We start from the raw sequence: 18,849 nt of genomic DNA, 5'->3' as shown, positions 1-18,849 counted from the left end.
GCGGCCTCCTGGCTGCAGGAAAGGCCCCAGCTGCGGCGGCCTCCATGCCCAGCCACGGGGGAGTGGTGGCGGTGGCAAGATGGCAGCCTCCAGGCCACGAGGCCATGGCACCCATGGCCTCTGCACCATGGGACAGACCCTGGCTCCTGTGGCCTCTGTGCCATGCAGATGAGAGGTGGCCCGTGGCTCCGGCCATGGGCCGAATCGCAACAAAAGAAGGGCAACAAAAATGAAAAAGGAAGTGGAAGAACTCCCTTGTAAAAAGAGGTTACACAGGTTAGGGCTCGTTACCTTGGAAAAGAGAGGACTGAGAGGTGACGTGATAGAAGTATATAAAATCATGATTGGGAGGAAACAGGTAAATAGGGGATGGCTATTTATCCTTTCAATTAATACTAAAACTGGGTGGCACTTCATTATCTACTTTATGGGATTTGCCAGGTACGTTTCACTTGGATAGGCCACTGTCGGAAACAGGATGTTGGGCTCAATGTTCTTATGAAATTAACAACAAGCAGATTTAAAACAAATCATAAAAAGTACTTTTTCACTGTATGCACAAAGAATCTGTAGAATTTGTTACCAGAAGATGTGTTTAAGGCAACTAACATAGCAGGGTTCAAAAGAAGTTTGGATAACTTCCTGGAGGAAGAGTTCATAACACATTATTATCCTGGTAGTCTGGGGAATGTCATCATTATCCATGAGAGTAACAAGAAAAGGATCTTCTTTTTGGGGTTTGCTTGGTACTTGTGTCCTGGACTGGCTACTGTCAGAGAAAGGATGCTGGGCTCGATTGACCTTTGTCTGATCCAGCATGGCACATCTTGCATTCCCATGCTCTTATGTATTGTATGGTTCCAGTAGATGACTTCCTGGCTCCTTCAAGTAACCAAACTCACATGAGTGTGATATATTTTCCTGATGACATTCAAGAAGTAAGCAATATCACAGAAGTCTCTTCATGCCTCTCTCCTTTGCTGTTCAGTACATGGTACTGGATGTAGTCAGGTATGTAGGCAAGCATTGCCTCAAGAAAAGAATGGTCGCAGCTGTAGACAGAGAAGTAACTGATGGCAGTCATGTCTCCTGTCACCTCCCCTGGAAGGAGACATTAACCAAATATCACAGAACAATCATGAATTTGCCCTCAACAGACATATGTGGGTATGCCTATAAACAGGATTATCAGATGGCTCGGGGTCATCAGAGACAGGCTGAGCCAGTCCAGTCTGGCATCATTGAATGCATGGATTTGTAGTTCTGATTTTTTTAAGGAAATAAGTAGGAAATCAGAATTTCAAGTCCATGTATTCATTGGGGCAAAACCTAGAGTGGACTAGCTTGCCCATGATGATCTGGAGTCACCTGGTAACTCCACCAAACATTTATACAGCTTCTGACAGATCTGAGAGATGAAAACTCTGTTCAACCTGAATATATTCATTCACTCTCTCAGTCAATCCCTCCAAATCTGACCTCGGATGAAATATTTTGCTGCGGGAGGTTCGGCATCTCCTGCAATGGGCATAAAGGAACACAGCACTTTTAGAGTCACTAAGGTATACCTCAAATGCATATCCATCATAGGCACTCATGTACTAAATTGTGAAAAAATAAATTGCAGACATGGCTTTGTAGTAAAAATGGGCAGAAACTGAAATTCTGGGGTTTTCATGCATTTTGCTTGCCAAGCCCCATTTGTGAATTTTTTCACAGGTTTTTAGTTTTTGAAATAGTTAAATTTTGTCCTTAGTCTGCTATGTGCAGGGACGGTAAATTTTAAACAGGTGCGCGAGTTTCTTGGCCCACTCCCAGGGATGCGGCCGTTTTATATCATATACACGTATATGCGTGCATGTTATAAAATAGACTGAAAGCATGCATATGTGCATGCAATTTTAAGTAGACATATGTCTATGCGTGCAAATGCCGCTTCAATCACATCAGTGGGGGGATTTTAATAGACATGCGTGCCGACGCCATTATCAGTTTTCCCAATTCATTCCAAGTTCACCCAGATAAGGGATTGGACTTCCAAAACCCCTAGTTTAAAAGTCCCTGTTAGCACCGACCCTTAAAACCCTGCCGATCTATCTATCTTTATTTTATTACTTCCATGTCGTCCATAGCAGAAGTAAAGTTACGCGACAGAGGACCCAGGCGTGCACCTATGCACATAAGCATTTAACTGCTAATTTGAAGTTGAAATCCAGGAACGCACATTCTCCATTCCCCACCCAGTCCATGCCCAGGCCTCGCCCCTTTTTTGGAACTTTTCATTTGTGCGCTCAGTGGGAGATACGCGCATATATTCAGGCAGCATTTAAAATCCGCTCAGCACGCACCGGCCTGACATGTTCACGTATCTCCCAGTTTGGGTGTGTGTCAGGCTTTTTAAATTCACCTTAAAGTTTTTAAAAATTCACAATAAGCTGCTGTGATACAATATAATTCAAAGCAGCTCATTATTTATGAATTTCACAATAACCAGCATGTAAGGATGCTTTTGCAAGTCAGTTTTTGCAAAAAAAGTTGTCCACGCCCAGTATGATTGTCTTTTTTTTTTGGCTGGCTTCCCCGTATTTAAGTTTTGTGCAAAAAATATGCTATGCAATTCATTTGCATCGGTTGAAATCTTTCACACGATCAAGCCTCTAACCCACAGGATATCCCTCAGGTTAATCCTCCGGCCTTTTAGTTTGGCTGTAGAAAAGTAACAACCTCTGTCTTCATACCCCTTTTGTACAGGCTGCTGTTAGTTGTGAGACTTGAGCAGGGATGTGATGAGCCAAGTGACCACACCCGTCCCTCCAACTGGCCTCCTGAAACCAATCTTGGGCTAGGTGCTGTGAAGAACTCTTTGAAAAAAAAATGGATCTTTTAACAACTTTTTCCAAGAGATAGTTTTTGGCTTTCAGCATATCATGACTTGGCTCCATGCTTTTCCATGACAGGAAATGAAATTAAAAAATGATTTTTCCCTCCCATTGGATAGCGTGGAAGCTATTCAGGGAAAAGGAAATCATCCAGTTTTTCTTCTGCCCTAAGCAGGACTAAATTGGAGGCAAATAAAATTCAGTATCTGGGAAAAGGCAGGGTGAATCTCCAGATGGGGGTGATACCTGATAGTGGAAAGTGCAGGAGGGCTCCACCACCTACTAACTGCAAACAGTTGTATTTTGGCTCTTGTGAATATCTTTTGGAATTGTTTAAAAACAGCACAACAGGAGCCAAATATTCCCTTTCATGGCAGAAGCTTTCAGGAGAAGCGGCTATTCATGAAATGGATGAATACCTTCTATTTTCAACTGATTTGCAATATTTCTTTAAAACTGGACAGATGAAACCATGTTTTCTCCTAAATGTCAGATTTTATATGTATTTTGCCTGATTTATAGTTTATTTGATTGTGTGAAGAGGAATAGAAATCTCAAGGGAAGATAACCGTCTAAAACAAGGGCAAGCAACGCCTGTCCTTGAGTGCCACAAACAGGCCTGATTTTCAGAATAGCCACAATGAATGTGCATGAAATATATATGCATAAGATGAAGGCAGTTCATGCAAATGTATTTCATGCATATTCATTATACTGAAAACCATATCTGTTTGTGGCACTCAACGACCCAAGTTGCTTACCCCAGGTCTAAAGAATACTAACAACTTTGTTTTTGTATTTGTTTTTTTTTTAGATATGCATGAATGCTTAAAATGCCCTCAAGACCAGTGGTCCAATAATGGAAGTGCAAGCTGTCAAAATAAGACAGTTGAGTTTTTGATGTTGCATGACCCTTTTGCCATTGTGCTGACTTCGTTTGCTATTTTGGGTTTCTTAATAGTTGCTGCAATAACCTTTATTTTTGTAAAGCATCACAGTACACCAGCAGTTAAATCTGCAGGGGGCATTTACTCTTGTGTAATGAATATTGCTCTGTTGTTGAGCTTTGTTAGCATAGGATTTTTTATTGTACAGCCCTCTGATATTTTTTGTCAGTTGCGACAGACTTTGTATGGTATCAGTTTCACCCTCTGCGTAGCCTGCATTGTTCTGAAATCCCTCCGAATTCTTCTTGCATTTGAATTTGGTGAAAAGGTTCAGTCCCACATGAAAATAACTTATCAGCCAGCAATGGTTATTATAGTCTTAACAATAATTCAGATGCTGATTTGTACAATATGGCTAATCCTTAAACCCCCCTCACTTCACACTATCTATACAATGCCCAGGAAAATTATACTTCAATGTGATGAGGGGTCATTGGGAGGATTTGGAGTAATGCTAGGATATATTGGATTACTTGCATTTATTTGCTTCATTTTGGCCTACAAAGGAAGAAAACTACCAGGCAGATACAATGAAGCCAGATTTATTACATTCAGCATGCTGACCTTTTTATTTGTATGGATCGCCTTCATCCCAATTTATATTTCTACAGAAGGGATATATCTTTCTGCTGTTCAGGTAGTTGCTATATTAGCTTCAAACTATGCAATAATATCCTGCCACCTTTTACCTACCTGTTACATTATATTTTTTAAGAAAAGCAGCAATAACAGAATTAGATACATTGAAAATATTCACACATTTTTAAAAAAGACAATTTCTATATATTCTGTCTCTGTCTCTGAGATCCCCTGCAGTTTTGAAATCCCTTCTCCTCGCTCTCAGGGACATCAGATTCATTCACAGCCTGGCCATGGTCCGACTTCTGTGATGTCTGTATTGAGGAAAAGACGTGGAAGCTGGTAAAAGTGCAATTTACGGTTCAAGGATGTCATTGGAAAATTAAACTATCCTATGAAATGTCCCAGGTTTATTAAAGGACCTGCCTTATAATAATGTTAAAATGGAATTTATATCTATATGTATTGAGATATATTTGTTGGCCAGGGTATTAATGTCCAAGTGCAATATCATTTGCATCACAAAAAATATGCTGGTTTATAATCTCCATTATATGTGATGATGTTTATAAAAGAGCACCTAAAGCAATTGAGATGCAACTGCCATTTGCCTTTGGAGACATTTTCCGTTTTAATCCACTATTTTATCATAATCTAAATTTGGTGCATATCGTAGGATGTTTTCTTAAATCTTCCTGGAAGTTTATATGGTCCTCAGATAAAGAAAAGCAGAAAAATTCAAAACTAGAAAATAAGCAGCTGTCTGCTCATGCACATTAAGGAAAATATTCTAGTAGGCCATAACAAAGTCTGAAAAAAATTATTATAAACAAAAATCTAATGCATTTTCAGCTTGCAAAACAGGGAAATTAGAATATCCCAGTAGAGAGATTGTGTTTTAAGTCTGAACTCATCCAGATGATGTAGAAAAAGAGCACTCGTATGTTAATGTATCAGTGTGCAGCGGCAGTCAAAAAAGCAAATAGAATATTAGGAATGATCCAAAAGGAATGGAGAATAAAACAGAAAATATCATATTACCTCTGTATCGAGGTATGGTGTGACCGCATCTTGAGTACTGTGTGCATTTCTGGTTGCCCTATCAGAAGAAAGACAGCGCAGAACAAGAAAAACTGCAAATGAGAGTGACAAAAATGATAAAGGGGATGGAACATCTCTCCTATGATGAGAAACTACACAGGCTAGGGCTCTTCAGCTTGGAAAAGAGATGGCTAAGAGGGGATTATGATAGAAGGTTGTAAAGTCACGTGTGAGGTGGAAGAGGTACCATATTTTCACATATGTAACATGCATACTGATATAACCTGTACCCATGTATAATCCACGGGAAAGGGCATTTATATAAAAAATGCTTTGCATTAAACGCACCTGCATTTTTATAGGTTTGATTTGTGTTGCTGATTTGTCTGTTATCGTATATTGCCTATAGATAAGATTTGTGCCTGAGCAAACAATCATTGACGGTACTGGTTTCTTTTGAGGCCAATCAAGGAACGATTCATGTATTGTTAAACAGCATTTTATAATTATAGTCAGTAAAATTGTTAATGCTAATGTCATCATCTTATTCAATGAATAATTTTCTTGTTTTTCACATAATTTTCATGTGTTTAAACCAACTGGAGAAAAAGCAAGGTAAGCCTATATAAAGGAATAATGGTATAGGATCTACTAACTTGTCGTTCAGTTCTATTTGAGTAAGGTACCCAGTAACTATAATTTGCAGTTATTTATATTATCGTAACTCTAAAATTTTAAATTATCTTGTTAACAAGTCCGAAACAAAAATTGCACACAGCTGATTTGAAATTATCAGATACGTGAAAAAACACTGAAATCAGGAAGCCAAACTTGTATTTTCTGTTGATGAAAAGTCTATCCACAAATGGTGCAAAGTTGAAGAAACATTGAAGGAACTTCACCCTAGGAAATGTTCATGATGTGGTAAATCTGCCAATAGGCCAAATCCTGAGGCAAATCTAAAACAGTGGGTACTTTCGCAGAGTCATTTTCTCCATCAGCATCAAACAGAAGCCTAGCCATTTATAAGAAGATCCCTGATTTTTGGAAGAATTAACTGGGTATTTAAGTTTATGTGCAGGAATGATTTATGCAGTCAGGCTAGAATTGCAGTGGGTCAAAATCTACCAGATGATTGGGGGAAGAAAATGGGTAAATTAATTGATTTTGGGCAAAAAGAATGTCAGAAAAATAACCTGCAACCAGGAGATATAATTAACATAGATGAGGAACCAATGAATTTTTATATTCCAAGTACAACAACAGTTGCTGAGCGTGGCACTAAGACTGTGGCTGTAACAACAACTGGTCATGAATGAACCAGTTTCATTGGTCTTAGCATGTACTGCAGATGGCAAGAAGTTGAAACTGCTAGTTATCTTCAAATGCATAACTGTGCCATGTTCCCGAAGTTCGTCATTGTCACATGCAACAAAAAGGGATGGATGAACGAGGATATTATAAAATACTCAATACATGCATCTTTTTGTGCTTGATTGGGTGGGTTTTACAACAAGAAATCATTGTTAATATTCGACTTCTTGGCAACCCACAGGATGGATTCAGTTAAGAAATTGTTGATTGCTGCTGGATCCCATATAGCAGTAATCCCTGGAGTACTTACTTGTAAGCTATAGCTTTTGGACATAGCTGTTAACCATGCATTTAAATGTCTCATAAGGAAAGAGTGGGATAAATGGAAGTGTGAGGGCACACATTCATTTATGTCCTCAGGGAAACAGAAAAGTGCTACTTATGCAGAAGTCTGCAGCTGGATTGACCATGAATGGCAGGAAGTGAAACCACTTTCAATTATCAACAGATTTTGAAAAGCAGGTTTACTTGAGAGATGTTGAATGATACCAACGAGGAGGAATATGAATTCACTGCTGAACATTGTGCCTACTCAGATGATGATACGGACTTAGCAGTTTTTCCTTCTAGCGACAAACAAGATAATGTTTGAGATACTCTAATGAATTTGTACCATAAACGTATGTTTTGTAATAAAAAGTATTTTATGCATACCATTTGCAAGTATTTTTATTATAGAAAAACAGAATCTGGTGGAGGAGAGAGGAAAGGAGTGCGAATATCATCTGCAGCTATTTACGGGGGTGAGAATTGATTTTCTGGCCCCAACGGGGTTCTGCCGCACCTCCTATGTGATGTCATCAATGTGGGACTGGCAAGGGCTTTAAAGCCGGCCCTCCTGCTTACCTGCTCGAGGTGGAGGAGAGAGGAAAGGAGTGTGAATATCATCTGCAGCTATTTCCAGGGGTGAGAATTGATTTTCTGGCCCCAACGGGGTTCTGCTGTGCCTCTTATGTGATGTCATCAATGTGGGACTGCAAGGGCTTTAAAGCCGGCCCTCCTGCGGCACAAAGCCGATGCTGGCGCACCACCAAAGATGCGCGTGGCTTTGTCTGAGTTTCCTTTGACTTTTCTTTTTATGATCCTTGACTCAAGTATTTACTACTCTCTGAAGCCTCCACGATAAGATCCAGGAATTTAATTATTCAAGGAGAGATCGATGATTGGTAAGCACCTCAGACTATCTTGCTTCTTTAAAGTTATGCCGCATACAAAGAGGAAGGGCAGAGTACGGCTAGATTCCTCTGCACTACCTGCACCTATCCCTTTCCAACCATTGATAGAGGGGTTTTTCACGCCGGTAACAGCCTCTACTCTGGGTGCAAGGTCCGCGGAGGGGACAGGTAAGGAACATATCCTGCCCCTCATAGATGAACAAACATCACTGAGCCTGGGCGCCCCTGAAACTCCCTCCCCTCCGTTCCAAAGTAACCCCCAGGACTATGCTAGAGATCCACGGCAAGCAGCCGGAGGGAAGACGGCAGCAGAGGTGGGAATGGGGGCTATTACGGAGGACTTTTTAACATTACCTATTCGGGCATTGGAGAGTTATGGTGTAAATGTGAATGTTATACTAAGAGAATCAATTGTATCTGTTCCGAATATGAAATTTAATACTCAAGAGAGGGGAGAGGACTTGGCAAGTGAAATCAATTTGATTTCGGAAGCTTGCCAAGAGAGTGGGGAAAATACAGGCCTCACATTGCAGAAACTATCCAAGCCAAATGTAATCACATTAGATTCAATTTGGTGTGCATTGGTCACTTTAGAAAAATCAATTTCTTCTTTAAGTTTAGCGATAAATGCTTCTCAAAAAACGATTCAAATAATGGAACCAATGCTAAAATTACATGAAGTACAAATTAAAGATATGACAACACAAATAACAAATGTCCAGGAAATACAAGCTAAGTTGATTCAATCAGACACTATTACTACTAGAAAAATTGAAAATGCTGAGAATAACATTAGGTATGTAAATCTTAGAATATTAAATTTCCCTTCTATTAAATTAATATCACCAAAAGAACAATTTAAAAAGTACTTAAGGGATATACTTATGCTGTCCCCTGAAGCAATTCCCCCCAATTGCTAAGACTTACTACTTACCTCTACATTAAGAAATCCGAATAATCCAGCAGTACCAGTTCCTAATCAGAATATTGGTTCTGATTTAACTACCTTCTTAGAAACATCTTCTGAGGAATAGGTGGATTATCGGGGAACACTACTTGTCTCTTTTGTTTTCCCCACTGACAGAGACTTAATTTTAAGATTATTCTTTCAAAATAGAAATAAGATGTGTTATGGACAAAAAGTGTGGGTATACCCCGACATAACAAAGGCAACACAATCTCGTAGAAAATTGTTCTTGGGAATGTGTCAGGAGGCAAGATCTTTAGGAGCTCAAATAAATATTAGTTATCCATGCAAGTGTATGATGAAAATGAAAAACAATAGATATATTTTTTATGAACTTACACAATTAAGGAATTTTTTGGATAACTGTAAAGTTGAGACCAGTACAGCCCAACCTGTTTAAGTGGCATGAAATGAAAATAGGCTGATATTCTCTCTATTTCTTTATGATTTTTCTATGTGTTATGTTCCAGAATTTCTTGGATCTTTTCATTGCTTTATGCTAATACAAGCCGTTAAGCCCGTTAAAACGGGCTACATCCCTCTGTCTCTCACCTCCCCCTCATTCTCTCTCCCCTACCTCCCTCATTCTCTCTCCCCTACCTCCCTCCCACCCACTCCTCCCCAGCCTCCCTCTCCTCTCACTCAGTCCCTCCCTCCCACTCAGTCTCACTCACTCCCTCCCCCTCTCTCCCTCTCACTCACACTCAGTCCCACTCACTCTCCCTCAGTCCCACTCCCTCCCTCCCTCTCCCTCAGTCCCACTCACTCCCTCCCTCTCCCTCAGTCCCACTCACTCCCTCCCTCTCCCTCAGTCCCGCTCACTCCCCCTCACTCAGTCCCTCCCTCTCACTCAGTCACTCCCTCCCACTCTCTCTCTTCGTCCCTCCCACTTAGTCCGTCCCTCCCTCCCTCTCTCTCTCTCCTCCCTCCCTCGCTTCCGCTGCCGCCCGCTACCGCCGCCGCCGCCCGCCCCCGCTGCCGCTACCGCCGCCGCCCACCACCGCTGCCGCTACCGCCGCCGCTGCCGCCCGCTACCGCCGCCGCTACCGCTGCCCGCTGCCGCTGCTACCACCGCTGCCGCCATGTTTTTTGGTTTTTTTTGACGCTGCCTAAGACTGACGTGCTCGCCCGCACATGCGCAGTAGAGCTGCTCTCTACTGCGCATTTGTGGGCACGTCGGTCAAGCTTCATTTATCTAGTTAGATTAACATGCTAATATTAACAGTAAAGTTGTATTTGTTTATAGACTATTAGGAAGTTATTGCCTTTTTTTTGTTAACATTTATTGTAATTTACTTTTCGTATGTGAATAATATGAAAATTAAGAAATAAAGAATTAAAAAAAGAAAAACAGAATCTTTTTATAATCTTTTTATGTGCCTTTAAGTAAAAGTATTCCATCTAGTGTTTGAAATACATAAAGACAACCATTACGTTTTACAGCTGTTGCGATTCTTAGCTCCTTTCTTATTATTCCTTCATAAGAACATAAGAACATGCCATACTGAGTCAGACCAAGGGTCCATCAAGCCCAGCATCCTGTTTCCAACAGTGGCCAATACAATCCATAAGAACCTGGCAAGTACCCAAAAACTAAGTCTATTCCATGTTACTGTTGCGAGTAATAGCAGTGGCTATTTTCTAAGTCAACTTAATAGCAGGTAATGGACTTTTCCTCCAAGAACCTATCCAATCCTTTTTTAAAGCCAGCTACACTAACTGCACTAACCACATCCCCTGGCAACAAATTCCAGAGTTTAATTGTGTGCTGAGTGAAAAAGAACTTTCTCCAATTAGTTTTAAATGTGCCACATGCTAACGTCATGGAGTGCCCCCTAGCCTTTCTATTATCCGAAAGAGTAAATAACTGATTCACAATAACCCATTCTAGACCTCTCATGATTTTAAACACCTCTATCATATCCCCCCTCAGCCGTCTCTTCTCCAAGCTGAAAAGTCCTAACCTCTTTAGTCTTTCCTCATAGTGGAGGAGTTAGCAATCTTGTTATGAATTGGCTCCTGAGGAAGGAGGAGTTAGCAATCTGTTATGCTCTACTCGTCCAGAAGGGAGGAGATAACTCAGTCTGTTGTGAACTAGCTCCTACGGAAGTAGGAGTTAACAATCTGTTATATTATGACTCCTGTGGAGGGAGTAGTAAACAATCTGTTAGAGTTTAGATTGAGGAGTAGCAATCTGATATGAATCTGTTGCTGAATACTCCTGATGGAGAAGGAGTAGCAATCTGTTACCAGTGGAGTGCTTGGAGAGGACACTCAGCTGTAGAGGAATGTATATAGGTGGATCCTTGGGCCGATGGCAGATGACTGCGTCCCCGGGAGGATATCCTGAGAGGGACCACCGGCTAGGCTTGAGTACGGGGACATTCACAGATAATTCTTTTATTAGACAGGTTAGTAGAACCACCAGAGGTGGCAGAAGTGAGCTGATATGCCCGGCAGGGCTTAAGTCCCTCAGATACTGGAACAGCGATCCCAGGGTTGAGCTGTAGAAAAACTATAGATAGTGAGTAGACAGGGTATGCTGTGTTCATAGCCAGAACTGGATGACAAACTCACATAAGGTCTTTAGAAGCTCAGTAACTGGAAAGGGTTAGGCCCTCGAGGAGCGAGTACCTGGTTCCAGGGAAAGCTTCTGAGAGAGCGGTGGTAACTCACAAATGTCTGTATCTGTGATAGCTTCCAGGCAATAGAGAATATTCAGAGAATTCAGGAACATGGGCCCTCGAGGAGTGAGTACTGGTTCCTATCTGCAATCTGAAATAAAGAAAAGAGAGCGAGGCCCCCGAGGAGCGGGTACCCCTAGTAAGTCCGAGGAGGCAGAGTGGCTTGGGAGAAAAGCCGAAGCAATCCCCTTGCTAACTCGATTTGTTAGCGAATACTGAGACCTTTTATATTGGAAGCGGATGATGTAATCTCAGGGGAATGCCCCCGAGGTTCGCGCCCTTGCTGGTACATCAATCGGAGCGCACGCGCGCCCTACATCATCAGGAACATGGCGGATCCACAGCGTCATGCTGATCCGGGGACGCCGGAGGGAGACGGCAAGAAGACGCCGCAGGAGCTAAACGTCCATCAGACCCGGAGGGAGTTGCCACAGAGGTAAAGAGGGCGGAGTGAGGGCATCGAGTAGCGACGGATGCAACACTTTATCATTTTGGTCGCCCTTCTCTGTACCTTCTCCATCACAACTATATCTTTTTGAGATACGGCAACCAGAATTGTGCACAGTTTTCAAGGTGCGGTCTCATTACAGAGTGATACAGAGGCATTATGACATTTTCCGTTTTATTCACCATTCCCTTTCTAATAATGCCAAACATTCTATTTGCTTTTTTGACTGCCGCAGCACACTGAACCGATGATTTCAATGTATTATTCACTAAGATGCCTAGATCTCTTTCTTGGGTGGTAGCTCCTAATATGGAACCTAACATTGTGTAACTATAGCATGGGTTACTTTTCCCTATATGCATCACCTTGCACGTCCACATTAAATTTCATCTGCCATTTGGATGCCCAATTTTCCAGTCTCAAAAGGTCTTCCTGCAATGTATATTTTTGTGATTTAACTACTCTGAACAATTTTGTATCATCTGCAAATTTGATTACCTCATTTGTCGTATTTCTTTCCAGATCATTTATAAATATATTGAAAAGTATAGGTCCCAATACAGATCCCTGAGGCACTCCACTGCTCACTCCTTTCCACTGAGAAAATTGTCCATTTAATCCTACTCTCTGTTTCCTGTCTTTTAGCCAGTTAGTAATCCATGAAAGGACATTGCCACCTATCCCATGACTTTACTTTTCCTAGAAACCTCTCATGAGGAACTTTGTCAAACGCCTTCTGAAAATAGAAATATACTACATCTACCAGTTCACCCTTATCTACATGTTTATTAACTCTTTCAAAAAAGTGAAGCAGATTTGCAAGGCAAGACTTGCCTTAGATAAAGCCATGCTGACTTTTTTCCATTAAACCATGTCTTTCTATATGGTCTGTAATTTTGATATTTAGAACACTTTCTGCTATTTTTCCTGGCACTGAAGTCAGGCTAACTGGTCTGTAGTTTCCCGGATAGCCCCTGGAGTCCTTTTTAAATATTGGGGTTACATTAGTCACCCTCAAGTCTTCAGGTATAATGGATGATTTTAATGATAGGTTACAAATTTTTACTAATAAGTCTGAAATTTCATTTTTGAGTTCCATCAGAACCCTGGGGTGTATACCATCCGGTCCAGGTGATTTACTACTCTTCAGTTTGTCAATCAGGCCTACCACATCTTCTAGGTTCACCGTGATTTGGTTCAGTCCATCTGAATCATTATCCATGAAAACCTTCTCTTATACGGGTATCTCCCCAACATCGTCTTCAGTAAACATTGAAGCAAAAAAATAATTTAATCTTTCCACGATGGCCTTATCTTCTCTAATTGCACCTTTAACCCTCGATCATCTAACAGTCCAACTGACTCCCTCACAGGCCTTTCTGCTTTGGATATATTTAAAAGGTTTTTACTGTGAGTTTTTGCCTCTACGGCCAAATTCTTTTCAAATTCTCTCTTAGCTTGTCTTATCAATGTCTTACATTTAACTTGCCAACGCGTATACATTATCCTATTTTCTTCTGTTGGATCCTTCTTCCAATTTTTGAATGAAGATCTTTTGGCTAAAATAGCTTCTTTCACCTCCCCTTTTAACCATGCTGGTGATCGTTTTGCCTGCTTTCAACCTTTTTTAATGTGTGGAATACATCTGGACTGTACTTCTAGGATGGTATTTTTTAACAATGACCACGCCTCTTGCACACTTTTTACCTTTGTAGCTGCTCCTTTCAGGTTTTTCTAACTATTTTTCTCATTTTTCAAAGTTTCCCTTTTGAAAGTTTAGCACGAGAGCCATGGATTTGCTTACTGTCCTCCTTCCAGTCATTAATTCAAATTTGATCATATTATGATCACTATTGCCAAGCAGCCCCACCACCATTACCTCTCTCACCAAATCCTGTGTTCCACTGAGAATTAGATCTAAAATCTCGTTGGTTCCTAAACCAATTGCTCCATAATGCTTTCAGTTATTCCATCCAGGAACTTTATCTCTCTAGCATGTCCCGATGATACATTTACCCAGTCAATATTGGGGTAATTGAAATCTACTATATAAGAACAGTTAATTATTAAGTGCAACGAACTACACTTGTCTCACAAAATAAACGTCGCATAGATTATAATTTTTTAGATTTTTTTATGTGCATAGAATTTATCTGGAACAGTGGACCATCATAACACCCTTGGTTTTTTAGGCAGTAAGCCACACTTTCAACCTTACAGGGTCATGTTTAATCATCGGTCCATTAAATGTCTTTTGTCTTCTTTATTCAATTGTTCTCTTACTCCTTCTTTTTTATCTTTTTTATAATTAGTAAAATCCTTTGTAATAAATTCAAAGACGGAATTGCCTTACTTGTGCGGAGCGCCGCTGCGCTTCCGACCTTTATCTCCTGTGCCGCCGCGCTATTATCTCCAGCGCTGTCGTGCTTTACTTTGCAATAAATTTAAGACGGAATTGCCTTACTTGTGCGGAGCGGTGCTTTACTTTGCAATAAATTTAAGACGGAATTGCCTTACTTGTGCGGAGCGCCGCTGCGCTTCCGACCTTTATCTCCTGTGCCGCCGCGCTATTATCTCCAGCGCTGTCGTGCTTTGTAGGCGAAAAATACTTCTGGGTTTTTTGTTGAACTTCCGAAAGTAAATCGGAAGTTCAACAAAAAACCCAGAAGTATTTTTCGCCTACAAAGCACGACAGCGCTGGAGATAATAGCGCGGCGGCACAGGAGATAAAGGTCGGAAGCGCAGCGGCGCTCCGCACAAGTAAGGCAATTCCGTCTTAAATTTATTGCAAAGTAAAGCACCGCTCCGCACAAGTAAGGCAATTCCGTCTTAAATTTATTGCAAAGTAAAGCACGACAGCGCTGGAGATAATAGCGCGGCGGCACAGGAGATAAAGGTCGGAAGCGCAGCGGCGCTCCGCACAAGTAAGGCAATTCCGTCTTTGAATTTATTACAAAGGATTTTACTAATTATAAAAAAGATAAAAAAGAAGGAGTAAGAGAACAATTGAATAAAGAAGACAAAAGACATTTAATGGACCGATGATTAAACATGACCCTGTAAGGTTGAAAGTGTGGCTTACTGCCTAAAAAACCAAGGGTGTTATGATGGTCCACTGTTCCAGATAAATTCTATGCACATAAAAAAATCTAAAAAATTATAATCTATGCGACGTTTATTTTGTGAGGTAATTGAAATCTCCCATTATTACCGCACTACCAATTTGGTTAGCTTCCCTAATTTCTTAGCATTTCATTGTCCATCTCACCATCTTGACCAGGTCGACGGTAGTATACTCCTATCACTATAGACTTCCCCAACACACAAGGGATTTCTACCCATAAAGATTTGATTGTGCATTTAGTCTCATGCAGGATGTTTATCCTCTTGGACTCTATGCCATCCCAGACATAAAGTGTCACACCACCTCTTGGGTGCTCCTCTCTGTCATTGCAATATAATTTATACCCCAGTATAGCACTGGGGTACAAATTATATCGCATTATATTGGTTATCCTCCTTCCACCATGTCTCTGAGATGCCAATTGAGTCTATGTCATCATTCACTGCTATACATTCACTGTTGTATCCATGGAGACTACAAAATACCTGAAAATCATCCAGCCTCATGTCCTCCAGCAATCCAAACCCTAAAATCTGAAATTCCTCCCCACCCAGGTCCACCCCCTCTCCTCTGGAACCCATGGCCAATGCAAGAGTACTAGATGCCCTAGCACCCCCTCCCCCACTCCGGCCCTCTACAAACACACAATTACAAATTAAGCATCTATAATAACAGATTTTGCATTTAAATAACATTCAGAGTACAGTCTTCTGAGGCAAAAATATCCCCAGAATAACCTGTACACTACATCCATATGCACTGCTGTGGTACCAACCAGAAAACTCTGCAAAAACATCCACATACCACCGGACCCACTGCAATGCATGTTGAATGTGGGCCCAACCCCCAGAAAACCATGAGCAAACAACTACAACACAGCAAACCTCCCATGCCAAAACAGCACCAACAGTCAGCACTCAAACAACAATCCCACACAGCCACTGGGAAAATTATGCACATTTAAAATTACCATGGGCTCCTCCCAACTGTCTGTACTAAGGACACCTACCTACTGAGCAGAAAATCTTGTATCATTTTTTGACAAATGGACTTTCTTTAACTTTATGAATCAGTAAACTATTATTTTACCCCTAGTCCTGGTCCTGTATAATTCTTTCAGTCTCTCATCTCATGGGAAGCACCACTATAGTTTACACACACTGACAACCTCTTTTCATAATCTGGGCTATAAGCGAGAGCTTCCCCCTGCATCCTTCCTGTCCTCCCTTGCCAACCCTACCAGTAGGCTCTCCGCTCTAGTCTCTGTTCGCACTTATGTGAAAAATGCAAAGAATGGCTGGGTGGGGCAAGATACTTTAAGGAAAGGAAGGGCAAGGAGAGAGCTATAGCATTCTTAACTCTGCCCCTCTTTTTTTTCCCCTGGTCTGAGTGTGCATGGCTATTAAGGGAACCCCTCAAAAAAGAGAATGTGGCAATTTCAAAAAACATGTTTTATGAATCCTTGACTTGAGAATGTACATTAGATGTGTCTTGTACTTGCTTTGCTGGGGCAAAGGAATGTGTGTGTGTGTGTGTGTGTGTGTGTGTATGTGTGTAAGTAGGAATGAGGGAAGGATGAGTATAAGGAGTGATAGAGTGTATAGGGGGAGATGAAGCTTGGTGGTATGAGGAGATATGTGTGTGTGAGTGATGGGGGTGATGGTGTGTATGTTGAGGTGGGGTTGTGGGAGTGAGGAGTAGGGGAGGGGGCATGGACATGTGTTGGGGAAGACTCATGGACTTTTGTTGGGGAGGGGAGGGAATGAGGGACTTATGGAGGTGTATGGGGGATGCACAGCAGTGGGAAGTGGAGGGCACTCTCCCTGCAGTCCCTACATTCCAACTTCTCCACTCTTTCAGTCCCCTAATCTCCCAGCTTCCCTCTCCTCCCTCATTCTCACTATTCCTTCACCTACTCTAGTCCTCCTCTTGCCCTCCACTACTACCTCAGCCTCCTTCACTATCCCACTATTCCCCCACATGCATAGTATTCCTCTCTCCTCCCCCTCCAAGTCCCCTTTTTCCTCTTTCTGCCACTGGTAAGGCCTGAGAAATCTCACCTGCTGTTCTTCTGCTGGAGTTGCTGCTCCTCTTCCTCTAGCACTGCTGGGGCCCAGGAACCTCCACTAGTCCTTCTGCCACCGCCACTCCTCTTTCCTTTGTGCTGGTGGGACCCCAGAAACCCCCCACCAGCCTTTCCTTATGCCGGACCCTCCTGCTGGTCTCCTTTTGCGTTGGTAAGGCCAGGGAATCTTCACCAGCCTCATCTGGACATCCACTCCTCTTTCCATATTTTTCAAATTTTATTTCAAAATGTTTGTATACCGCCTTTACAATTCAAAGAATTAATCAAAACGGTTCACAATAAAACATACATAAAATTTAAAACAATCAAAGACAGTAAGTAAAATAACAATACACAACATCAGCACTTAAATAAAAAGTAAGTAAAAAGCCCCTCTAAACAAGACATATTCCTGAACTTAAATTAAACACCAAATTAAGAAGTAGTCAGTGAGTTGAATGCTTTCTGAAATAAGTAGGTTTTTAACATTTTTTTGAATTGTGTACAGAAGATATCAGACGGAGAGAATCAGGGAGTGAATTCCAGAGAATAGGGCCAGCTACTGAAAAAGCCCTTTTCCTAATTATTTCCAGTTTCGCCAATTTAACAGTGGGTATATCCAAACGGTTCTTAGAAAGTGATCTGAGTTGTCTAGCTGGTTTATAAATACGTAGATTAGAACAGAGCCAAGTTGAGGTTGGATTATAAATGAGTGTATGAATAATAGTTAGTACCTTGTATTGAATTCTGTACTTAATTGGTAACCAATGAAAGGAAAATAGAAATGGAGTAATATGTTATCTGCGGGTAGAGCCAGACAGAATTCGAGCTGCAGAGTTTTGTATTAATTGTAGTGGAAAGAGAGCTGAATCCGATAAACCTAAGAGTAAAGCATTGCAATAATCCAATCCGGAAAATATCAAAGACTGTAGCACTGTACGAAAGTCATGAAGGAAAAGAAATGGACGAATTCTTTTCAGTAAATGAAGTTTAAAGAAGGATTTTTTTGTAATGCTAGAAATGTGATTTTGCATTGAGAGATCTGAATTAATTATGACCCCTAAACTGCTAGTAGAAGTACCTATGGGAATAGAAATACCTTTAAACAGTAAATGAGGAGGTGGGGCTAATGAAGAATAGGTAATAGGAGATAAATAGGTCAAAGTAGTCATAGATGGATTGAGTTTCAGACGGTTATGATCGAGCCAAGAGTTTATTGTAGATAAGTACAGTGAAATTAAAGAAAAAAGTATATGCAGAAGAACAGGGTGGGTCATTAAGGCCATAGCCTGATCAACTTTTGCCCCACACAGCATCAACAACTAGGGAGCTTGAGGAGCTAAGGGTAGAAATTGATTACAGTGTTGTCCCCCCCCCCCCCCCCAATTAAAAGGAAGTTCAGGTGCCTTTGCCTCTTTCACTTGTGCTGATGGGGCCCAGGAACCCCCACCAGCCTTTTCGCTGCCAGCGCTACAGCTCTTCTCTGTCTCTAGCATTGGTGGGGTTCAGGAACCTCTATCAACCTTTCCACTGCCAGTGTTGCTACAACCAGTGTTGCTACAAGCC

The 18,849-nt window shown here is 41.4% G+C and overlaps 1 protein-coding gene across 1 annotated transcript in view; it reads left to right on the top strand.

Annotated features, from left to right (window-relative positions):
- LOC115088650 (G-protein coupled receptor family C group 6 member A-like) overlaps positions 1–4,751 on the top strand; it is a 38,316-nt gene extending 33,565 nt beyond the window's left edge. Inside the window, exon 7 of the mRNA XM_029596911.1 lies at positions 3,694–4,751. Within this exon, the coding sequence (XP_029452771.1) occupies positions 3,694–4,751 (1,058 nt within the window). The remainder of the gene's footprint in view (positions 1–3,693) is intronic.
- Positions 4,752–18,849: the final 14,098 nt, after the last annotated feature.

This window comes from Rhinatrema bivittatum, chromosome 3 (genome assembly GCF_901001135.1).
Source record: "Rhinatrema bivittatum chromosome 3, aRhiBiv1.1, whole genome shotgun sequence".
In the NCBI taxonomy this organism is placed as follows: Eukaryota; Metazoa; Chordata; class Amphibia; order Gymnophiona; family Rhinatrematidae; genus Rhinatrema; species Rhinatrema bivittatum.
Note: the sequence above shows the minus strand (reverse complement) of the source record. Positions and strands in the feature narration are given on the sequence as shown.